Source organism: Enoplosus armatus, chromosome 1 (genome assembly GCF_043641665.1).
Source record: "Enoplosus armatus isolate fEnoArm2 chromosome 1, fEnoArm2.hap1, whole genome shotgun sequence".
Taxonomy (NCBI): Eukaryota; Metazoa; Chordata; class Actinopteri; order Centrarchiformes; family Enoplosidae; genus Enoplosus; species Enoplosus armatus.
Window position 1 is genome coordinate 30,364,298 of NC_092180.1, and position 22,252 is coordinate 30,386,549.

Genomic DNA, 22,252 nt, shown 5'->3' on the forward strand with positions numbered 1-22,252 from the left:
GCGTGGACTGACGAGTTTTTTCCTCAGGGCTATACAACCAACGTGTTTATGATTGAACCTCTTCACTTGGCTCTCAAAGTGCACCAGGATTGATGCATTTAACTTAACAAAAACACAAAGCCCCCCCCCCCCCCCCCCCACACACACACCTTACAGAACTTATCGACATTTAACCCCTGCTTATAGTCAGGAACGGCGGTTACATAACCTTCAAAACACACACACACACGCGTGCGCACCAGAAGTACACTTGGAACAAACGGCACTGCACTTCTGTGTGCAGCGCAGGGCTGCAGTAGGTGGAGTTTGTGCGTTTACAGTCAGTGTAAAGTGACACTGGTGGACAGGAGAGGGGGGTAGGGGCGGGGGGGGGAGGAGCAGAGGAGAGAAGCGACTTCCTAAAAACACATTCCCCTGCCTGCTGCCGTGAGCCTCTCCGTGCAGCTGGTGTAGTCTCTGGGTGTCAGCGCCGCCGCCAGAGCTGCTTCTTTCACTTTCGCCGCCGAGGATCAGGAGAACAGATCCGTCGCCGTCCTGGATGGAAACGGACAGTCTGCTGACCGGGAGCGTCAACGGAGCCTCCGGGGACTACGGGTCCCGGTCGGGCGCGGGGCACGGAGGGGCCCCGGACAGCAGGCGGATGTCGTACTCTGTCGCCGGGGAGTCGTGCGGTGTCGAGGGGGGACCAGGTGAGTGAAGAGGGGGGGGGGGGGGGGGGGGGTTTAACTAAGTCACACACTAAGTTTGAAATCATGAGGGGGCAGTGTCAGGACAGGGACTGTAAAAAGTCCACCATTACAGGCAGAAGTCCCATGTTCAAAGCTTTACTCTGAGAAAAGTTAATATGCATTAGAAGCTGTGTGCTGGAGGCTCAGCATGGCACCACCAGCTGGCAGTGTGTCCTGAAAACAGATTCACGCAGGAGGATGTGTCATGTCAACATATAAGCCTAGATAATAACCACTGACCCAGGACCTGTTAGGAGGCCAGTGCAAGTTTGATTTCAACTTGATTTATTCATTCATTTTCAAACAATCAAATCACCACAAACCCACGAACACTTGTGACCCTGCGGCTTTCGGGGCCCCCGAGGGCCCGGGGCCCCGCGTCTCTAGGTCAGTGTTCAGCTTTCGCCTGTGTTTTAGTTTTATGTTGGTTATCGCTATTACTGATGCATTCACGTGTCGCATATCATTGGGTACATTTTAACAACGCATCACATGTCGTCAGAATCCCAATGCAGCTGTCAGGTACATGTAGTGGAGTACAAGTACCCCCCCCCCCCCCACCCCCCCCACACCATTCTCTGTGAACTTGGTCTGAACGACAGCTGAACCTCTTCACCATGTCTTGACTTGCTGCACCACCATCGGCTGATTTAGATATCTGCATTAACAAGCAGGCGCGCAGGTGTACCTAATAAAGTGGCTATATAGCTTTAGTGCAGTTTTCACTCTATGTGAACCTGAATTGTTTAGTCTGTAAGATGTTGTGAAGTGGTTCACACGCTCGTCACAGTTTCCCAGAGAGAAAGGTGACGTCTTCTAATGTCTTGCTTGGTCCGACCAACAGCCCCCAACAGCAAATCCTCACACTTGAGAAGCTGGAACCTCAGAATGTTCGACATGTTTGTGCCCTGTGACTCAGGGTATTGTCATGTAATGGCGCGTCATGTTTTAAAGGTGCACGGCGTGTCCGGAGGTGATTTTCATAGGGACGTATGTCACACGGCGCACTATCAAAGCAAAGCAAAGCAAAGCAGGGCAGCTTCCACACAGAGGATGTTTCATGTTTCCGCACAGATCAACTGGGAGTATATGTGTCAAGCTATTTTCACATCCAAGTAATTCCTCGCCGTCGCTTTGATTGTGGAAGGGACTGGCGCAACGCTTTGAGACGAAAACATCAGCTTCGTGCGTTTGCATCCAGTGTACAGACTGTTTAGCTTAGCTTAGCACGAGGACTGGAAGCAAGTTGGAAAGCTTGTCGCAATCCAGACAGATAGTTTTGTTCAGTGCTGTGACGGTGTACAAACCCTCATTGTGAGGACAGGTGCTGCTGTGAGGACCTGTGCATCCCTGCGTATGGAAGTATATTTGCTCTAGTTGCACAGTGTGGAAAGTGTATACTTCATTCCGATGAATGGTCTCACTTATATAGAGCTCTTCAAACGTAACGGTATCCAAAGTGCTTTACAGAGCAGGTCTGATTCACACCGAGCTGCCGTGCAAGGTGTAGTCCCCCGTGAGCCAAAAGCTCAGTCTGCAGGCTGCTCTGGACGCTCCCTTCGCTTGTGTCTTACTTCCGTGAGACGTATTACGAAATACATCCCGGATTTCCTCAAATGGTCATCTGCTCAGTCTGTCTGAGTTACTCGGCTGCTGTTAGTTAGCTGACTCTCAGAGCCCGGGCCTGAAAACCTCCTCCTCCTCCTCCTGGTCCAAAGCTCCTGTGCTGGCGGTGTAACCACCAACACTCCCCTGGTGCTCGGAGCTAATTGAGCTACAGTTAGCAGCAGTCAGCAGTTAATTTAAAAAGGTTTCTGTCCATCAGGAAAAATCACAGTAAATCACCGAGAGTTGAGGCAGAGCAGCCGCAGGACGTCAGAGGGAAAACCAGAAAACATTTTCTCCATGAAATGATGGAGTTTCACCAAAATCAGTGAATAAAGTTGCGTGTTTTTGTGCAGTAATCAGTGAGACCCAGTCCCCAAGAAGCATCTATCGTTTTTCCAACCCACTTCTTGTCTCATTTGTGGTCTAATAAACAGGAAGTTCATCACATTCAGTGCCCCACGTCTCTATTTTCCAAGCTAAGTTACTGTAGCTGCTCGAGTATGACGAGGTGGGGGCTGTGTGCAGAGCACAGAGGCTTCTCCCCCAGGTTGGACCTAGTAACATTTCTGACACGACACAGATCTGAATGAATGTTGTCAGATGAGCGGAAGGACCGCTGCACAACATAGTACTGTGATATAGAGAGATATTAAATGCGCGTCTTTGTTCTGCTTTATTAAGAACGCTGTGATAATCGCCCAGTTACCACGGAGACGATAAAACCAGGTTTGATTATGCAGGAAACACAATGGATGAGAGACACAGTTGTAGATGAGATTCTCCTATTTTTCCGATCAGCTCTATAAAAAAAAAAAAAAAAAGTTTCTCCTCGAGGTACAGAGAAACAAAAAAAAGTCGTACCATGACAATAACGCCAAGAAAAGAATCGGACTAGCCCTCCCTCCCTAGATTTTCAGCTCTTGTCCATGCCAACTGCGTGGGTGAATACGTTTAATGTCCAGCAAAATGCTTTACAGACAGTGTTGGCAAACAGGAATACGTTTTAAAAATCCATCGGTGTTGCACCCTCTGAGAGAACCGCAGTGTTTTGAAGCCGCGGCGTCAAATTATTTGAACAGGTAGATGGAGCCAGCGATGTTAAAGGGCTTAAGATTTCAAATTAAAGTAGAGCAGATCTGCTCCATGAATCCATCCCATCAGCGGTCATGTAACCCTACGTACAGGAACATGTTAATAAATCACGTTAATATTCTTATAGTCTTATTCTAATATTTGTTTTGTGAATAATGTCAATGTTGTTGGAAGTCAAGAGTGCAGGATGTCTCTGCAGCAGGCGTGAGAAGTGCAGCTCACACTTCAGTTCGTCCAGCGTCGTGTGTATTGGCTGTGTGTGTGTGTGTGTGTGTGTTGCAGCCGTTTTAAGTGTTGCACTGTCAGTGGCACCCACCACCACTGTGACGCACCGAGTCAGCAGCACCAATTGTGTGATATTGTGTGTGTGTGTGTGGTCACACCTGAGTCATCCTGTATATGTGTCTATGTAACTGCTGAATGGAAAGCTTAGTAGTAGGCCTGAGTGTCTGATACCTTCCACTCTACTTACCTCTGATCTATTCAGTGCTGCTCTCTTTTACGGGACTGTAATCAGTTCTAACACACACTCAGCCGTCGCCCACGTTATTAAGGAGCACTTGCAGTTTTGTCCAAACCTTACAATTGTTTAAAAAAATTTTAAAAATAGCCAAATCTGAATTGTACTTCCACATTTTTTCACACCACCACCCCGTTTGCATCACATGAGCCAATTCAGGACCACTTTTAAACAACAAAATCAAACCTCAGTCTCAAGCATGGATGCATGGATGACTGTGAATTCAAACATGATGTGTTATTCTTTCCAAGGAAAGGTGCCCAGTGTGCACATATGCTGATGATGTTCTTCCTGTTTCCTTCCATGGGCCAGATAACGCAGTGACACTGAGTCTGGCTGCACACATGACTGGCATAACTTGATACAACTCTTTTATAAAATATTAGAAAATAGTGAAAAGGGTATTTAAATCGCCTATTTTATATATTCTATATATTCTCTTTACTAACATATATCATCATGTGACCTGAGGCCCTCACGCGCCCATGTGACCTGAGGGCCTTGCAAATACTTACTATAATGTTCAACTGGCTTTTTTTCCCCCCCTGTTATAATGTTAAAACATATTAACTGAATGAACACAGGGTTTATCATGAATTCCTATTTCTCACCATCAACAAACAAACGATCAAGCCACTGTGACTTAAAGGGGACCTGTTATGCTTTTTCTTATTTTCTGTCAGATACATAATGTTGCAATGTCGGATATTCATATTAACCGTTTCCAAAGCCGCCAGTTAAAGAGGTAAACGTACGTAAAAAGTAATCCCTGTGAGCCAAAGAGCTCAGGCTGCAGACTGCTCTGAACGCTCCTTGTCAGTGTTTTCAACCGCCGTGTCTATCTGATGTCAGACAGGCACGGATGTCCTTATATGGTATCTCTGCTCCAGTTTGTGTTTATGTCAACGTCCCGTTGTAAAATTATGTGCGGCACCTGTCATCAAGAGCATAATAATACATTATTATTCAATTATAATCACTTATTAAAGGTTAAAGGGCACCATGGATTCATATTACTACCGCTACCGTTACCATTACTCTATATCTCTATGTGGGACTTGCATTGTGGTCTCCCCTCTCTCTTTCTCTCTTGGGTCTCTGTAAATACTATTATGAAGAGTGTGGTCGAGACCTGCTCTATTTGAAAAGATATATAAATAAAACGGAATCATAGCCACTAACACAAATCTGGTCTGTGATCATAACGCAGCCCTGTCTGTCTGTCTGTTTATGTTCCGCAATATATATTTGCGTTGACACCGCACTGTCTAAAGGCAAAGAGGTGGAACCTTTGTTTTTGAGAATACAGCGCAAACATAATTGACAGAGCACACTAGCCAATCAGAAGCAAGGGAGCGCTGAAGCCCCACCCACCAAAAACGAAAACGAAACATTGAGTGGTGACTTTGTTTTGTCAGTAAGAACAGAAAACAAGATTTTTTTAATGTTTTGTTGTGTTTTTTGTCCAAAATTGATAAAACGGGTAAAAAAAAAAAAAAACGGCCTGTTTCTGGTTTCCGTCTGTGTCAAATGCATGGAAAAAACAAACCGGTTAAAACGCGCCTCGGTCGATATGTCATCAAATTAGTTGGATTCCCGTCACGTACAAAAAGCAGAACAGCGCCTGTCCTCACAGAAAGGTGGAGATGGTGTTTTTTGTAATCAAACTGGTTTTCAGATGCAAACATCCACATGCTGCTGCAGGACCCAGTGGTCTTTAAGTCACATTTGCAAGCCCCCCCCCCCTCCCCCCTTCGGACAAACATTCCATTTTGAGCTGTAATAATAGATAACTCATCAGCGTTTTGTCTCTTCTGTCACACACTTTTGTATCCGTATTTTCAGTCTCTAGTATCCATTAACGTGGCTTTCGGCTTTGACTTCTTGATTTCATTCTTATGTAAATGTGTGTAATATCCTAATCAGACTTCTTACAAACTGACCGCAGGTTCCTGTGTGTGTGTGTGGGGGGGGGGTAGTTTTGACGTTTGAGTAGAGGTAAACCACAGTCAGAAAAATAAGCCACACCTTTACCGCAGCACTCGGCTCCATCCCTGCCCCCGTTTTTTTTTTCTTCCCAATTTTGCCTCAAGAAAAAACAAACCTTCCCAGTCCAACCAGCTCTACAGACAACAACGTCTCCGAGACCGAGTTTCTGTTGTCTGTCTCAGCCAGAGAACATGTTCTGTGCGTTCTGCTGCTGTAGGAACCATGTTGAGCTCTCCACTGAGTGACGGTACACATGGTGATCCAGGACAGTGAAGAGCACGGTGCTCAGAGCACGTCTGGGAAATGTAAATATCTTTTGTTAATTCCGCTTCCGAGACGAAGGAACTGTCCAGATGGTCCTGCCACTCTCACTTGTCTCGCACTTGTCCACAGATGACGAGGACCTCCACATCCAACAAGCTGTTGTATTCATCGAGGACGCCATACAGGTAAATACCGTGACTTTCCTTTTTTGAATTCTCTTTTGGCACATAACAAGAAAAGGTAAACGAACATACAAAGGCATTCAAAAAAAACAAAACACAGTATAGTATTTTTTTTAGGTAGGATTGGACCTCAGAGACATCTCTTGTATGTTCTTCAAGCTCATCCTCCGTGAATTCATGTGGCTGTTCCTGTAAGGTTGGTTCAAATTGTGAAAATATACCTAAAAGCTTTGTCGAACTTTGATCACAACCTACAGTTTGAGCTTTATGGGACATTTTAACCTGACGCACCGGGGCGGTTGTGTGTAACAACTCGTCCTTGGAGACTGTCACTGTCTAAAGCGGGCTGACTTTCAGCCAATCAGATCAACGAGCCATATGGTGTAGAAGGAGAAAACGTCTTTTCCATCAAGAAGAGACTCCGGTGCCGTTCTTTGCTCTTCTTTCGATGAAGAAATACTCTCCAGTTCTGATATAACTGATGCTAAAGCAGCAGCTATGCTAACCTCTTTAGGAGCTGCCATTGTTTGTTTTTTTTTTACTCCAACAAACGGTCGCTTATCGTCGCCATCGCACCTAAACCCACGACCGGAGCTGCCAGTAGCTCCTCATAGGACGCTCATTGGTCCCAACCACTGTGGTTCGGCCACAAACGCATGACTTGCAGCCTGCAAGATCTTGTGGACCCAGCTGGTAATACAAGTCCTGCCTTTTCCAACTAATCTGGGGGAAAGACGGCACTGGTCGTGTATATGCGTCGGCAGATTATGTTGAGATATCAGAATTGGTATCGGGAGGGAAAAGTCAGATCTGTGAATCTGTTACAGCCTCCTGCAAAGTCTCAGAGGAGCCAAGTCAATGTACATTTTAAGTGTACTGTATTTCCTTGGCTTTTTGTGGTTTGTGCATTTTGTCTCCTTGATCTTTACCATATTGTCATCTTCCATTTCACTTTTGTTTCTCCATTAAAGCGCTTTAAAAAATATTATTTACGCTTGTTTGCTCGCTTATAGTACCGGTCCATCAACCACCGCGTGGATGCCAGCTCACTCCGCCTGTATCGATGGTACTACTCCAGGGTATGCCAGTGGTAAGTTCTACACCATCTAACACTTGCTCAGGCCAGGTCATGTATGAATAAAACGGTACCTGGACTTATGTTTGCAGTGAAGGAGGGCCACATATCTGCAGGCCAGAAGCTGTAAAGTCGCTTATTATTGCTGGTAGGCCTTTTTCACAGAAGACAGGTGTGAATAACAAAATGAATTATGTACTGAATTCCATTTAACTGCGTCAGTTTCAGGGTCCTGGCGTTCTGCATGCTGGCTAACTGTCACATTATCATGGCTTACTGGGACTATCAGAAGTCAAAAACACTTAACTTTCCAGACGTATTCATGGGTCAATTTTACATTTTCGATTGACTGTGCGAATTTAACACATGTTGTCAGGGTGTAACTCACTCAGGAAGAACAGATCAACAGATCTCGCCTTCCTCCACACGGGTACCCTGAACCACCAGTAAGAGATGCTAGTACAGCAACAGCAATGCTATCCCTCACCAGCTTCCCACCCACCAACACTACCCAAAGGCCTTTTTTCACAACAGATATTTTGACATATCATAGCAGGAAAAGCACCAGTGTAATGAATGACATTAATAATGATTGCATTCCATTTAGCTTTAGATGTTCCAGGTCCCTGGTTTTGTACATGCCCAGGATTAGGTTTATTTTTATAGGCAATCAAAGAAGAATTCTTAAAAGGCTGAGCAGGACTGGATCCGCGCTGAAAATGTGTCCGTGATCTTAAAGGCGTAGTTCAACATTTTGGGATATAGACTTATTTGCTTTCTTGCCAAGAGTTAGATGACATGATTCAATGACACTCTCAAATCCAAGAGGCAGCTAACCTAGCTTAGCATAAAGCTTAGCAGGATGGTGGCATGGTAGCGCAGAGGTTAGCACTATCGCACGGGAGGTAGAGCAGGGTAAAGCAGGTTTGGGGGTTCGAACCCCAGCTCCCGCTGTTATGTTGAAGTGTCCTTGAAGTGTCCTGAACCCTAAGTTGCTCCCGATGGAGACCAGCACCTTGCGCGGCAGCTCGGTCACCATCGGTGTGAGAATGTGTGAATGAGACTTAGCCGTAAAGCGCTTTGGGAACCGTGAAGTTTGAAAAGCGCTATATGAGTGAGATCATTTACCATTTATAAACCAGAAAGAGGTGTTGGGGTCTTAGAGGTGTTGGTAGGTGGCAGGTTACCTTTGGACAGAGCCAGGCTAGCAGTGGTCTTCTCATCTAACTCTTGGCAAGAAGTGAATATAAGTCAATTTCCCAGAATGCCAAACTGTTCGACGTGGACTGGATTGTAAAGTGGTGACAAAGACCGCAGAGTGAACTTGTCACTTGTCAACCCTTTTTTGAGCAAGATCTATCTTTAGACAGCACCGTCTGGTGAGCCTCATCAACGCATGACGCATGGCGGTTTTCTTATGTCCAAGCCGTATTTCTACATGCGTTCACCCATCTTTCCCCCGCCCCCAGGGGCTTGGGCCTAACTATTGTGACGGTGTTGCTGCTGGCGTTCGTGGAGCGCCCGTCCTCTCTGTCCTTGTCCTCAGACCCCCGGTATCGCTCTCCGCCCTGGGAGCCTCCCTGCGGCTTCACCGAGAGCATCGAGATGGTCTGCCTCATCTTCTTCTCTCTTGATCTTGCCGTCAAGGTGAGCACAGCCAGGGTGGGACACATTTACTGCCAGGGACATTACTAATCTACTAATCTTGCTGTCTTTTTTTTTTTTATAGTTATTTCCTACTTTTGTCCTTTTGAACCGCTACTTCACTTTGTCCTCAGAGCTACCTGATCGGCTGGGAGGAATTCAGAAAGAGCAAATGGCTGATCGGCTACACAGTGGTGATTTCGGTCTCCATTATCGACTGGGTGCTGTCTATCAGCATGGTGTGTGACGAGGTGAGTAGAGCACCATCAAACACCAGTACCTTGAAAGAGATCAGTGCTCATGCAGAAGTGAATCAACAACAGAGAAAAGCTCTTGATGCACAGTAGGGCCACAGCGAACAATTCTTTTCGTCATCAATTAATCTGCCGATTATGGTCGCGATTAATCTGTGAATCTTTTAGTCTATAAAATGTCAAAAAGAATTGTGAAAAATGCTCATCACAATTCCCCCGAGGCCCAAAGTGACGCCTTCAAATTGCTTATTTTGTCCGAGCAATAGTCCAAAACCCCAAAGACTCGTCGTTTACGGTCATGAACGACAAAGAAAAGCAGCAGATACCTTCATTTAAGAAGCTGGAACCAGCGAACGTTTGACATTTTTCGCTTGAAAAAAAACGACTGAAACCATTTATCGATTATCAAAATAGTTGGCAACTAATTTTCTTTCGATGGAATAATCGATTAATTGAGGAATCGATGCGGCTCTAATGCACAGTATGGTTGTAGATGTAGAGAAGTCAATGGGACTGTGAAACATGAAACACGACTGTAGGCCTCCCGCAATCTGCATTCTAGTCCGTTCTTGTAGACCTGTGAAGCACCGTCAGTCATGGCCCAATTCAAAGTCCACACCACAGTCCAGACTGAAACCGAGGATACTTACCAAGGGATCTGGCTAAATTTGGGGATGGCGGGAGCGATGGCGGAGAATTTGAGCCAATCTCACAAACTGTTCTCGTGTCTGACCTACAGCTGTTACTGTGCCACCCAATTCATTTTTAGATCAAATGAAGGAATTCGATATTTAGATTTCAAATATCTTATATCTCGTCAATTTATCAAAATTACGCCTACTTGGTTTTTTTTTTTTTTTAGATATGAGGACCCGCTATCCGGGCGAGATCGGCTGGTCACCTCGGCAGCTAGAGATTATTGTATCTCATTGGTCGTGAAAAGCAAGTTAAGCAGACATTTAACTGATTGATAATTCTGTTGAAGTGTCATCACCGGAGCTTCGCTGAGCTGGTGATGTCAGCAAAGAGCAAGTGCCAACTCCCAACGTCGCGACTTCAAGCGTAGCGCAGTCGTCAACCTGCCAGGGACTGCATGCAGATCTGGCACGCTTACGTGCTAATGAATGAGCATTGTCCCTTCTTCTTCTTCTTCAAAAAAAAAGGAACAATAAACATGGCATTCAAAAAAAAAGGATCCTGTCTTGTCTCCGTTCACCAGAAACTGAGAGTACGGCGACTCCTCCGGCCGTTCTTCCTCCTGCAGAACTCCTCCCTGATGAAAAAGACGCTGAAGTGCATCAAGAGGACTCTCCCGGAGATTGCCAGGTATTGGACTCTTTATGCACTGGCAGGGCTATCAAAGACCTATTGATTCATGCATCTTTCAAGTTATTTTACTCTTTACTAATCGAAAAAATAATTAGTTACATTGCCCACCAGTAGCCCAGCATAGTGAACTTTTGTCTCTCAGTGTTCAAACTGAAACTACAGTGAAACCTGCCGTCAGTTACCTCCGACGTCGTTTCACCCCTCGACAAATGTAAAGGCGCCTCTCCGGAGCGCTCTCACTTCTGTCAGCGGGTGGCTGCTTCTCTATAATGCGGTCCCAGAATGATGATGATGCTCTCTGTCTGTGTTAACACTACCTCACGATACGCGACCTGTTCGCATAGCGTCGTCCAGGATCGGGTTTCAGAACACTGAACGGTGAGGGAGAACGTGTTTTGGAGGTTGTGCTTGCTGCTACAATTTGTCAAGTTGGAGGAGTCACGTCGGGCACCGGTGTTAAAAATGACGATGTTGGGTGGATGGCGGTTGGAACACTTTCAGATCCCAGTTCAATCATCTGTACAGATGATGAGAAACTCATCTGGCTCTCTGATGAAAAGTCAAAGGTGTACGTCCAATCACAGAGCTTTGAAAATCTATTGTGTGAACCAGACTCCATGAAAATAAAGCAACATTTTTAACAAAAAAGAAAGAGAGAAAGATTTCGACTCTTGTCTGACTCCCCGGGCTTTTCCACCCCCGCCCTGTTGTCCTGTCTGTGCAGCGTCATCCTGCTGCTGGCGGTCCACCTCTGCCTCTTCACTATGATCGGCATGCTGCTGTTTGCTAAAACTGAGGTGAGTTCAGGTCCTTGTGGTCACACCCTGCTAAATACACAGTACTACTGATACCGTGGAGAACTGATACTTTGGTGTTTGTGTGTGTATGTGTGTGTGTGTGTGTGTGTGTGTGTGTGTGTGTGTGTGTGTGTGTGTGTGTGTGTGTGTGTCAGGACACTTCCCAGGCTGGGATGGCAAAAATATATGGATGTGGATTTTTTTATTTATTTTTTTATTTATTTTTTTACATGTCAGCACTACATTATTAAAACCCAGTGAGAGAACAGTCCACTCTGCCTCTCCTCTGTGTTTCTGTTCAGGATCCAAAGAAGAATGGGGAGTGGGAGCTGCATTTCCGAAACCTGCCCAATTCCCTCACCTCTCTGCTGGTGCTTCTCACCACCGCCAACAACCCGGACGGTACACGATCAGCGGCACGATAAACAAGTTTGTTGACTGCTGCTCGTTGTTTCTGATCGTCTCAATATTTCCTCTGTTCCGCCACAGTGATGATCCCCGCCTACTCCCTAAACAGAGGCTACTCCATTTTCTTTGTCACCTTCAGTGTGATTGGTAAGCGGTGATTATTATTGTCCGTGTCGGCGCGGCGGCTTTGACGGTAGATTATTGTGTTGCTTTTAAAGCGATATAAATGCGTCTTGTCTTGCTTTCTGGCAGGAACCTTCTGTCTGATGAACTTGCTGACAGCCATCATCTATAACCAGTTCAGGGGATATTTGCTGGTGAGTCACACAGACGGTGATGCATTCCACTGTCCCGGGTATTATTAACAGCTCCACCCATTCACACTGGGAGCCGCCCAGTACAAGCATAGTCTTCCACTGGCGGCCAGCGGGCACTATGGTTGAATGTGGCAGACGGCGTTAATGTGAGCCTGTGATGTGAGAGGGTTTTTTATTTTTTTATTTTACTAAACAGACAGCTGTTACTTAATGGTTCCCAGCTGGGAAAGTGGGGGGGGGGGGGTGTCAGTGGGAAAAACCAAGCCTTGGCAGTGGAAGGTAGTCAGGAGAAATCATGTCACATGCCGCAGCACACGCCCAACATTGGGTAATTTTGTGCTTAACCTAAATTCTGAATATCACATATTGAGCCTCAGCCAAAAGTGTTCCTCCGGGGATTTAGCAGATTTAGAGATATCCTTTTTCTCCAGTTGTCACCTTCTGGATCCTACATTTGTCATGATGCAGCCAACCAGTGTCTCTTTTTGAGAGAGATGAGAATATTAATAGTATTGAGGAAAACTATGGAGCCTGTCCGCGTACCGGATTAAAGCTGGTCAAAACTTTATTGGGCTGAAAGAAAGAAAACACGAATAGACCCTGCCGGGCTACCGTAGTCTGCGCTGAGTCATGTCTGTGACACGCGCTCGGAGGGTGAACCCCCAGAGCAGACTTGGTGAGCGGGCAGATGACGGATCAGGTGGTGACTGGGGCAGCAGCTCACTGAGGCCACTTGGTGGACAGACGGGGGAACTGCTTTTTTTTATTTTTTATATTTCTGTATATGCAGAAGTGAAACAAATGGAATACACACGTCCTGATACGTACCGATGTGTTCGTTAGTACGCTTTAGAGGTGCTGGCAGGTGGAACAGGCCCCCTCCCCCTGTTTTCAGTCTTTATGCTAAGCTAGGCTAACACCTGACTGTTGCTCTGTACTCGTGGTTGATATCCGTCACGGGAACAGATGAAATAGCTTTATATTAAAACCGCAGACGGTATATAAAGACGGATGATATGACAGTGGAGCCAAAATGTCTTGATCGCCCCTCCGGTGGCTGGCTGGCTGGGGGGGGGGGGGGCTAGGTCATAAGCCCCGCCCCCTAGTTGTGTTCATTTTTCTGATGAGTTTGGCTGTGTTCAGCTTCTGTCGCCATGATAAACGGGGTGAAACGGCCATGATGGACAGCTGGGATCGTGTGGGCGGGACCTAGGCTCCCCACGCCGATCACCACTGACTCTGGCTCTAAATGACGTCACCAGAGCAAGATGGCAGCAGCCGTGTCTGGGATACGGACAGGTTAATGAACGGCGTGCACGATCAGCTCTAAATGCATTCAGTGATGTCTGACCGTTGGTAAACTCTGGGTGTTCATTGGTTCATCAACACCAAAGAAAAAAAACACACACACACACACACACACACGCACGCATTCCACAGATTAGCACATTAAGGACACGAGAAGTCTCCAGAACCTCTCTGTTCTTGTTTTTCGGTCCAGATGTCGGTCCAAACGTCCATCATCAGGAGACGACTAGGGATCCGAGCTGCTTTCCAAGTCCTCAGCTGCCGGGGAGCCCGAGAGGCGGCAGAGTAAGAGACACACAGTACGCACACAACTCTCTAGAGTCTTAAGCAGCAGGCATCATTATTCGCAATCCTCTAAATGTGTTGATGTCCTTTTAATGCTTTTAACAACTTGATTTAATGATTTTTTTTATTTATTTATTTATTTTATTTTCCCCAATTTCAAGTCAGCACCTCAGATTCTGTTGTTCCGTTGTCAGGGAGCGTGTGCGTGTTGATGCGGTGCTGGAGGTGATGTCCAGGGTCCAGATGAAGAGCTACTACAGAGCGGCTATCACTACGGTCAGAGCTGACACCGAGCCACTCTCTCCACACACACACACACACAAACATGGAATAGAACATGGAACTTGGTCCAGTAGCTTGGGAAACGATTGAGCATTAGCTTCCCAGGAAACGGGACCGCAATTGGCCAGATGGTTGGTGCTGAAATTTACGCTTTAAAATGCAACGTTTATGAAAGGCCACGGCCCTCACACCGTCTTGAAATTTGACACACGTCCAGCTCAACGTGCTCTACAAAAAAAAAAAGCAAGATTATTGATTATTTTCAAGATATTGACCGATGAACTTCGAAGGGGGCGTGGCTAAGCACACAAATAGACCAAAGTCAGCAAGCATTGGGCCCCATCGTGACAAAAAACGGACTATAAATCTGAAATAGTTTGTACAGTCATTACAAAACTGGTTCTTCACCATGACTGTTTTACCTTTGCGCCACGTGGGCTTCAGGAGGCACGGCAGCATGCAGAGGCCGGCTGCATGGATCGGGAGCAGTTCAGGAGGATATTTGATGAACTGGATAAAGACCGCATTAAGGAGGTAGAGCTGTGCTGCTTCAAAGGTTCCTCCAACATTACATTTCACGTTGCTTTATGCCTCTGACCGTGTGTGTGTGTGTGTGTGTGTGTGTGTGTGTTTTCCTCCCAGCACCCTCCCTTGCCCCAGTACAGCTCTCCAGTCCTGCAGAGAGTCCAGGTGGTCTTCAGTCACTACTATCTCACCATACTTGGCAACGCGGTGGCGCTGGCCAATGTCATGTGCATCTGTGTAAGTCGCACACACACACACACACACACACACACGCACGCTAATAGTTGTCTTGCAAATGGCAATCTTAACTTGTGCGTGTCTCGCAGACCGTCCTGGTGCTGAACTCTGAGAAGTCCACAGCAGAGAGAGACAACTTCATCATGGAGGTGAACACAGTCGTATGATGTTTTATGGATGTTTGCGGTCCAGAGGACGATGAGACCCCCCCCCCCCCAGCTCAATGCTGATGTTTTGATTTTTCAAACATTAATGATATTCAGTCTTCAAGTCTTTAAAAACAGAAAAAACAACACGACCGCCTTGTTGAAATTGTGAACCTCCTTCCGAAATGTACTGATTTCACTCTTCCACTGTCCCACTGTCAGATCATCAACCTGTGCTTCATCCTCTATTACCTGTTTGAAATGTGCGTGAAGATCTTTGCCTTCGGCTGGAGAGGGTACCTGTCCTACAGGAACAACATCTTTGACGGCTTCCTGACCATCCTGCTATTGGTAACACTGCTCTACACACACACACACACACACATTCTTACAGTTTTCGTATTTACTGTAATACATCTTTGTTTCAGTTTGGTCAAACACTGGGGACCAGATTTACCTTTCTCTCCCTATTTTATAAGTTTATGTACTTTCAGATAGGTGAGAAACTGCAGCTCTCTGGACAGTGCTGGGGGTGCACTCGCTCTTGGATTGCTATAGAACAGCAGCTCACCATTGCAAATTTGCACGGCCTTAAACTAAACGGCAGCGCGCCTCCTCCTTTTATTGGCCGCAGTCCTCCCCTTATATGCAAACGTCGCCCGTGGATACGTTGGTCTCCCCCCTCCCCCCCATGGAAACCGAGTTCTTCTGAAAATTTGAGGCCTCGTAATCGTCAGGCTTATTTTTGTGGATAACCCTCGCCGTCAGTCAGCACCGGAGTGAACGATCGACTGACATTCAAATGACCAAATTTATTTAAAGTGGATATAACAGTGACGGCGTGAAAGATGCCTCTTGTAGTGAACAACTAGCCGAATCTGTAGCTCCCCTCGGCTTTGCAGAGCTTTATAGTCATCAGGTGACACAAACACCACCCCACGTGACGGGTCATGTGGCTCCGTGACTGCCTGAAAGTGATGACATGTTAATGTTGTGCTTCTGCTGTAAACAAGTGGCCAGAAATGAATCAATTATCGCAGGTTTGATAAAGTGAAATATCTCATGAACATTTGATCTGTTGCGATGTTGACCACTTTTGATACTCATCACTAATCTCATGTGCCCCCCCCATCAGGTTCTACAGATCACTATATATGTCACCTACAGGCTTCCATATGCTCACTGGTAGGTTTGCTCATTCAGTTTCAACTTCCTGTTATCATTGTTTTTATATTGGAAATTCCACGGTGATGGTTGACATTTGAGTCGCACATTTCATCCAGGCAGAGAGACCAACCGCAAACACACGTCAGTGGCTCGGACGTATTCCAGATTTTAAAGATAAATGAATATAAATATATAAATAAATCAATAAACCTCACCTGTGACTGTGCAGTTGCCCTTTTTCTTTTTGGATTCAGGAATGAAGATGCTGCTTCTGAAATGCTCAAGTGTGTGTGTGTGTGTGTGTGTGTGTGTGTGTGTGTGTGTGTGTGTGTGTCACACCCCAGGGACCCATCCTCTCATGGTGTAATGTCTCTGTGGGAGATGATTCGTTTGGTCAACATGCTGATTGTCTTCCGCTTCCTGCGCATCATCCCAGATATCAAGGTACGCAAGCAGGAGGAGGGCGCTCACAGCTAGTTTAACTCCAACCCTCCAATCAGGGTGCAGACATTTAAACGCAGTCAGAATCTGTCAAATCAGAGCACACAGCCATCGTACTCATACTGTTGGAATATCCTTTTTTTTTTTTTTGGAATCAATTATTTCATGATATAAATGTTTATACCGCAAATGCCCTTTTTTCCAAAGTTACACTTTTTTATGACAGCAGCAGCCTCAAGTTGGGTGATTCCGAATCAGTTTTTAGCATTGCTGTCGCTCAAGCTAACAGGTGGCAGTTGTTGAGCCTCGCCAGCTTAAAAAGCAGGGGGGGGCGCGACTTAAGTGCAGTCGCACTCATACGCCAATTGACGGCTTTTCTGAGTAGCTGAACTTGTGATGAAAATAAAAATATATTGCATGCTTAGGCCAAGACATGTAGTATCTATGCCGTAAGCATGTAAACAAAAGGGTGTAAAAAAAACGGCCGGGGCTTCAAAGTAGAGGGCTGCAACTAATGATTATTTTCACGAGTCATCAGTTAATATAGCGCTAGTTCGCTGCACCAACTGTTGCAGGTAAAACACAATTCATTCCTGCGTCTTTATGTCCCCCTTTTTGCCATTTCATGCACTCCCGTCTCGTTGTCCAGCTCATGGCTTTGGTGGCAAGTACTCTGTTGGACCTGGTGAAAAACCTCAGGGCCTTTGCGGGGATACTGGTGGTGAGTGACATCGGCTGATCTACACCCACAGCCCCATCGCGGACGTCTTTTCTAATTTTCCATTGGCACGAGTGGCTGACGCTCTTCTTGGCGCTCTTTCTGTGCAGGTGGTGTACTACGTCTTTGCTGTGTTTGGGATCTGGCTGTTTGAGGGAGCCATCGCTCCTCCTCCGGAGATGAGGTATGAAGCCGCCGCCAGAAGCTGCGACTTTCGGCAGGTCCGGTGCAACGTGACCCCAAACCTCCCACTTGGGTTTTTCAGTCAGTCGCTTTCGGTCGAGCAACGTTCCACTTTCAGCAGTGAAAGGATGGAGGCGTCACAACGGCCATAACAGTCTAGTATTTAATGGCACTTTATGCAGATCAGATGAACCTCCGCTGAGTAAATACCAGGTTATATTAAAAATATTAAATATTCCTTTCGGTCCACTCGTGACTGTAGTGGGTAGCGGCTTACAGCATTACAGTAATTTGAACCAGTGGAAGACGATATTTAAAAAAAAAAAAAAATTAAAAAATGATAGAGATTTTGAGAAGCTTGGTGAATCCTGGTATTTGATGAACCTGGAACCTGATCTGAAAACAGAACCGGCTATCTTACCAGCCATGGTGACTCCTACCCTACGCTACACTTCACTGGCTCATTCACGGTATTTAGTTCCTTTGGTGGCCTGGTTCCATTTCACACATGCGGGGCGAGATGAGGATCAGGAGATCCTAATTGAATGTTGAAATACACGCTCTTCACTTAACGTAGCGCTTTTCAACCTTCACAGCTCCCAAAGCGCTTTACAGATCAGGTCTCCTCATTCAGACCTGCAGCTCAGCGTCTACGGTCTACCTCCCGCGCGCCAGTGCTAATCTGTATAATACTGTAGATTGTTAAATGTCTGCATTTGTTACATGACGTTAGAGTGCAAACATGAACAAAAAGCACAACCAAAGCTGTAGAAAAAAAACCTGTGAGACCACCATCTTGTTTTCACGGGGGTTCCCTGGTCTTGTGAGTCATCACCGATTGTGTGTGTGTGTGTTAATATGTCCATATGTGTGTCTGTCCCAGTGTGCATTCCAATACCTCCATGGAGAACATCACCTCTAATTTCAGCATGGAGTGTGGCACCTATGAGCAGCTGGGCTACTGGCCAAATAACTTTGATGACTTCGCTGTGAGTAACAAGGGCAGCCAGTGAGGGATCGCGTCTGGGCTTCAATATGTTTGTTTGATTTGATTTCTTATTGTGGAGCACTTATTGAAGTCAGTAGACATTTGACGATGATGATGATGATGATGCTGAGCCCCAGCAACATTGAAATAAATGATAAAATAATGAATAAATCAATAATGATAAATATTTGTACTGTACTGAAGACTGATGTGATATACAAAGTAAAACAAGAGTACCCCCCCCCCCTCTCTCTCTCTCTCTCAGGCCGCCATCATTTTGCTGTATGATGTCATGGTGGTCAACAACTGGCAGGCCTTCATGGATGCGTACAGCCGATACACCACGGAGTGAGAGAAAACACATTTCACATTTCGCTGACCGGTGATGAATGATGATGATGACGACGATGATGTTGATGATGAAGATGTTTTTTGTTTTTGTTTATTGTTGTTTTTTTTGTTTTTTTTACCCAGATGGTCCAAGATCTACTTTGTGTGTTGGTGGCTCACCTCCTCTGTCATGTGGGTCAACTTGTTTGTGGCGCTCATCTTAGAGGTCAGTTCACTCGGTGTGCAAGGCGCGTTAAACTGCACGTAACCATAGAAACAGAAACTTCTTTATGCCGTTAAAGCCGGGGGTAGGCGGTTTTATTTTGGCATCACTGGACAAAAGAAAAAATCCATAATAAGCTTTCAGTATATAGGTCTGATACAATGGCAGGAAAATACAGCAGGAAAAGTCGGCATGGCAACTGAAGGTCACTTTACAGCCGTGTGAAAAGCGACCGGCTGACCTTACGGACTCCTTACCAACTCGCTGGCCCGTGTCCGTGCTTGTCCGATGGGGTGGGGCATGGAACAGAGAGGGGAGGGGCTGTATTTTCAAATTCTGCCGTTGTCTGTGTGCCTTTTCCAGAAAACTGCGTACCCCGGCTTTAAGTAACCCTGCCTGTGGATTCATCGGCCTACAAACACACACACACACACACACAAACAACTGATGACACCACCTTGTTCGTCATTTCCTTATGTTGTCTCACCTTGTTGACATTTGACGTGTGACAGAGCAGATGCTTCAGCTGTCTAATGGATTACATAACGGCTCGTGTTTTACTCGAGCTTTGCAAGCACAACAACAACCAGAAACAACTTTTTAGGCTTTAACTCTCTGATGTGCTGGTTTTGGTTTTGAGGCTGCCACTGGCAGTTATAGTGCGCAGATCTTTGCACTGACTTTTACCATTTTCACGCCAGCAACTGACAAGAATTGCAGTGGAGAAACGCTCTCAGGGTTAGAGGCTCCTTCATCCAGGATGAACCAGAAAATTCAGTACATGTAACAGCTGTCACTACTTGTGACTAAATAATTGTAATAGTAATTTTAGGAAATTACTGAGCCTTTTAAAAAAAAAAGACACTATATATTTGTGAGGTGTTTTTAAAGATGTACGTCTTCAGTGTCACAGACAGGACGGGGACATCGGGAAGGGATGGTTTTGTGTGACTTTTAATATAAATGGGCTAATCACAGCATTTTTTTATTTATTTATTTATTTTTTTGAACAGAACTTCATCTACAAGTGGGACCGCAGTCACAGTTGCTCCGTTACAGACGTGGAGAGAATCAGATACGAAACCTCCGTTCAGCTCATGTTCAAGTAGGTTGACGCTGCTTGCCTGTTGCAAGTCGCGTAAAACATCAAAACTATCTATAGCTCACTCTTGTCCCTCTTTCTCTGCAGAGAGCAGATCCAGGAGCCAACTGAAGAGGAGCTACTTTGTCAGCTACATCAGCACCCCCATTTACACCTACACTGGTCACACGCACACACAGAGCACAAGCACTCGCCTGCGGTAACGAGTCAAGAGACTGCTGCCAAATGAGTCTACTGAGCGGTAGAAGCACTGAGAGGTCAAAATGAAAGCGTTCTGTCGCTAGTTTCTTTTACTTAGTGTCACTGTAACGGAGCGCTGCAGGGATGACGTGTTTTTGTAGGCCAACCAGGAAGTCGGCGTCGCCCCCGGTTCCCTCAACAAAAAGCCAATGGGATTGTTCCATGGGATTTTGGATTATTGCCCCTTTTTTAAGACACGTAAAAAAAAAGCTTCAAAATTCACGAGTGGGGGTGTCTGCTGACGCATTTTATGTCGTTGAGCAAAACGTTGAAATCTCTGAAGCACAGACCTTATTTCAGGCATCTAACCAAAAGCCCATTCAAAAAAAAAATAAACCCCACTGACTTCCAGAGGAGGGAACCGGAGGTGTAAAAATACTGACTCATTTCCATTTAGGACTCACTCCTGCAGCACCCTATATGGAGTTACTCCTACTGGAACCAGTAGGAGGCACAGTGCCAATGTCATACTGAAAAGAACTACACAGTATCTATTACTGTGTGAAACAATAAATCAATCAAACTGTGCCCATAGAGAAAACGAATCCAAAATTCCAAATATTAACTACCATATTTTTAGTTTGCCAAGCTTTGGTTGCTCACTAGAAGGAATGCATTGCAGTTGTCCGACCATACAAGTCCAAATGTATTGTACTCGTCATCACGCGCTGGTATACGAGTTACTGCTGCCGTGAAAAATGTGAGTAACCTTTATCGTGCTTGTTTACAAAGATTTGGCAGATTTCAATGGATGCAGTCCTTCCAGTACTAAAACCATCAAAAAAAAACAATATGGACGTTTTGTTACAACATCAGTAACTTTGACACAGGGAACCTCCAGCATTTCTCCAGCGTGACCTCCCGCGTGGAACGTGCTGAAGTTGTCTCGCGTGATGGAGCGTCCTCGATGGGTCAGTGTCTTGCAGGGAAAACAGCAGTGAGTTATGGAATAATAACGTCGCACGAAGAGGAGCGTTCTGTGGTGGCGGTGGCAAGTAACCGGCCAAAAAGTGTTTTGCTGGGTTGTTTTGGGACTTTTGTGTTGAACTTAATTACCCCCCCCCCCAAAAAAAAAAAAAAACTGAACAACCTCCAAACACTTGAACAGTAGTTCCTGAGCAGAGCGCTCCAATAACTCAGACAGACTGAGCGGGTGGATGAGCATGTCCCTGTACTTGGTGGGTGGTGCTGCTCTTGGATCAGATGAACTGCACAGGCACAGTGTCTGAATACGGGCTGTGTTTCATTTCTCCGCGGACTGAGCGTTTTGATGCTTTCCCAGTATTTACACAGCACCCAGACCTGCTTTATAATCAGACAAGACGTGGACATCTCACTTTCTACAATATGGGACCTTTAAATGGAAAGAGGGCGTATTCCAACAAGGCATTCTTGCAGTCAGAGGGAGGGGCCCCTTTGTCTTTTTTGCCCCTGTCTATGAGAGGGTCTCTACACACATTACTGCACACAATGAAACACAATGATCAGATACATGTAACCAGATTATTATCCATCCATGTAAGTGCAAGAGTTCGAATGTGTCGAACATTTAGGGAGCGATGTGCATACGTGAAAGGTGAATACATTGTGGGAGTGTTAGTTGTGCTGAGGCTGGGGGCTGCATGCTGGATTATCAAAGGCTCAGTTTTTATGACCACATGTTCTCTGTCTTTGCAGAGTGGTATCTGCCATGAAGCCAATGTATTCAGATTGTTTTTTCCACTGAAAGGGTAAAAGGGATAAGCTCACTGCTTGGGACTGACTCATTGTGTTATTTGAATTAAGATTTCGTTTTTTCTAGAAAAGTGTGCCTTGGTATTTATATAAATACGTTTTATTTGTAGAAAGAAAGAAAAAAAAACGGGGAAAG

At 45.7% G+C, this 22,252-nt stretch overlaps 1 protein-coding gene across 1 annotated transcript; it reads left to right on the plus strand.

The window, feature by feature from the left end:
• Positions 1 to 495: 495 nt before the first annotated feature.
• Positions 496 to 22,130, plus strand: tpcn2 (two pore segment channel 2). The gene is made up of 25 exons (XM_070902912.1): positions 496 to 689; positions 6,331 to 6,386; positions 7,397 to 7,473; positions 8,928 to 9,105; positions 9,237 to 9,353; positions 10,576 to 10,682; positions 11,410 to 11,482; positions 11,785 to 11,884; positions 11,972 to 12,037; positions 12,143 to 12,207; positions 13,709 to 13,800; positions 13,995 to 14,076; positions 14,527 to 14,616; positions 14,725 to 14,844; positions 14,934 to 14,993; positions 15,213 to 15,341; positions 16,126 to 16,175; positions 16,502 to 16,601; positions 17,248 to 17,319; positions 17,427 to 17,500; positions 18,383 to 18,488; positions 18,753 to 18,835; positions 18,962 to 19,043; positions 20,054 to 20,145; positions 20,230 to 22,130. The coding sequence occupies exons 1-25, from the start codon at positions 539 to 541 to the stop codon at positions 20,369 to 20,371; spliced, it is 2,364 nt and encodes a 787-aa protein (XP_070759013.1). The 5' UTR covers positions 496 to 538; the 3' UTR covers positions 20,372 to 22,130.
• The last annotated feature ends 122 nt before the right edge of the window (positions 22,131 to 22,252 follow it).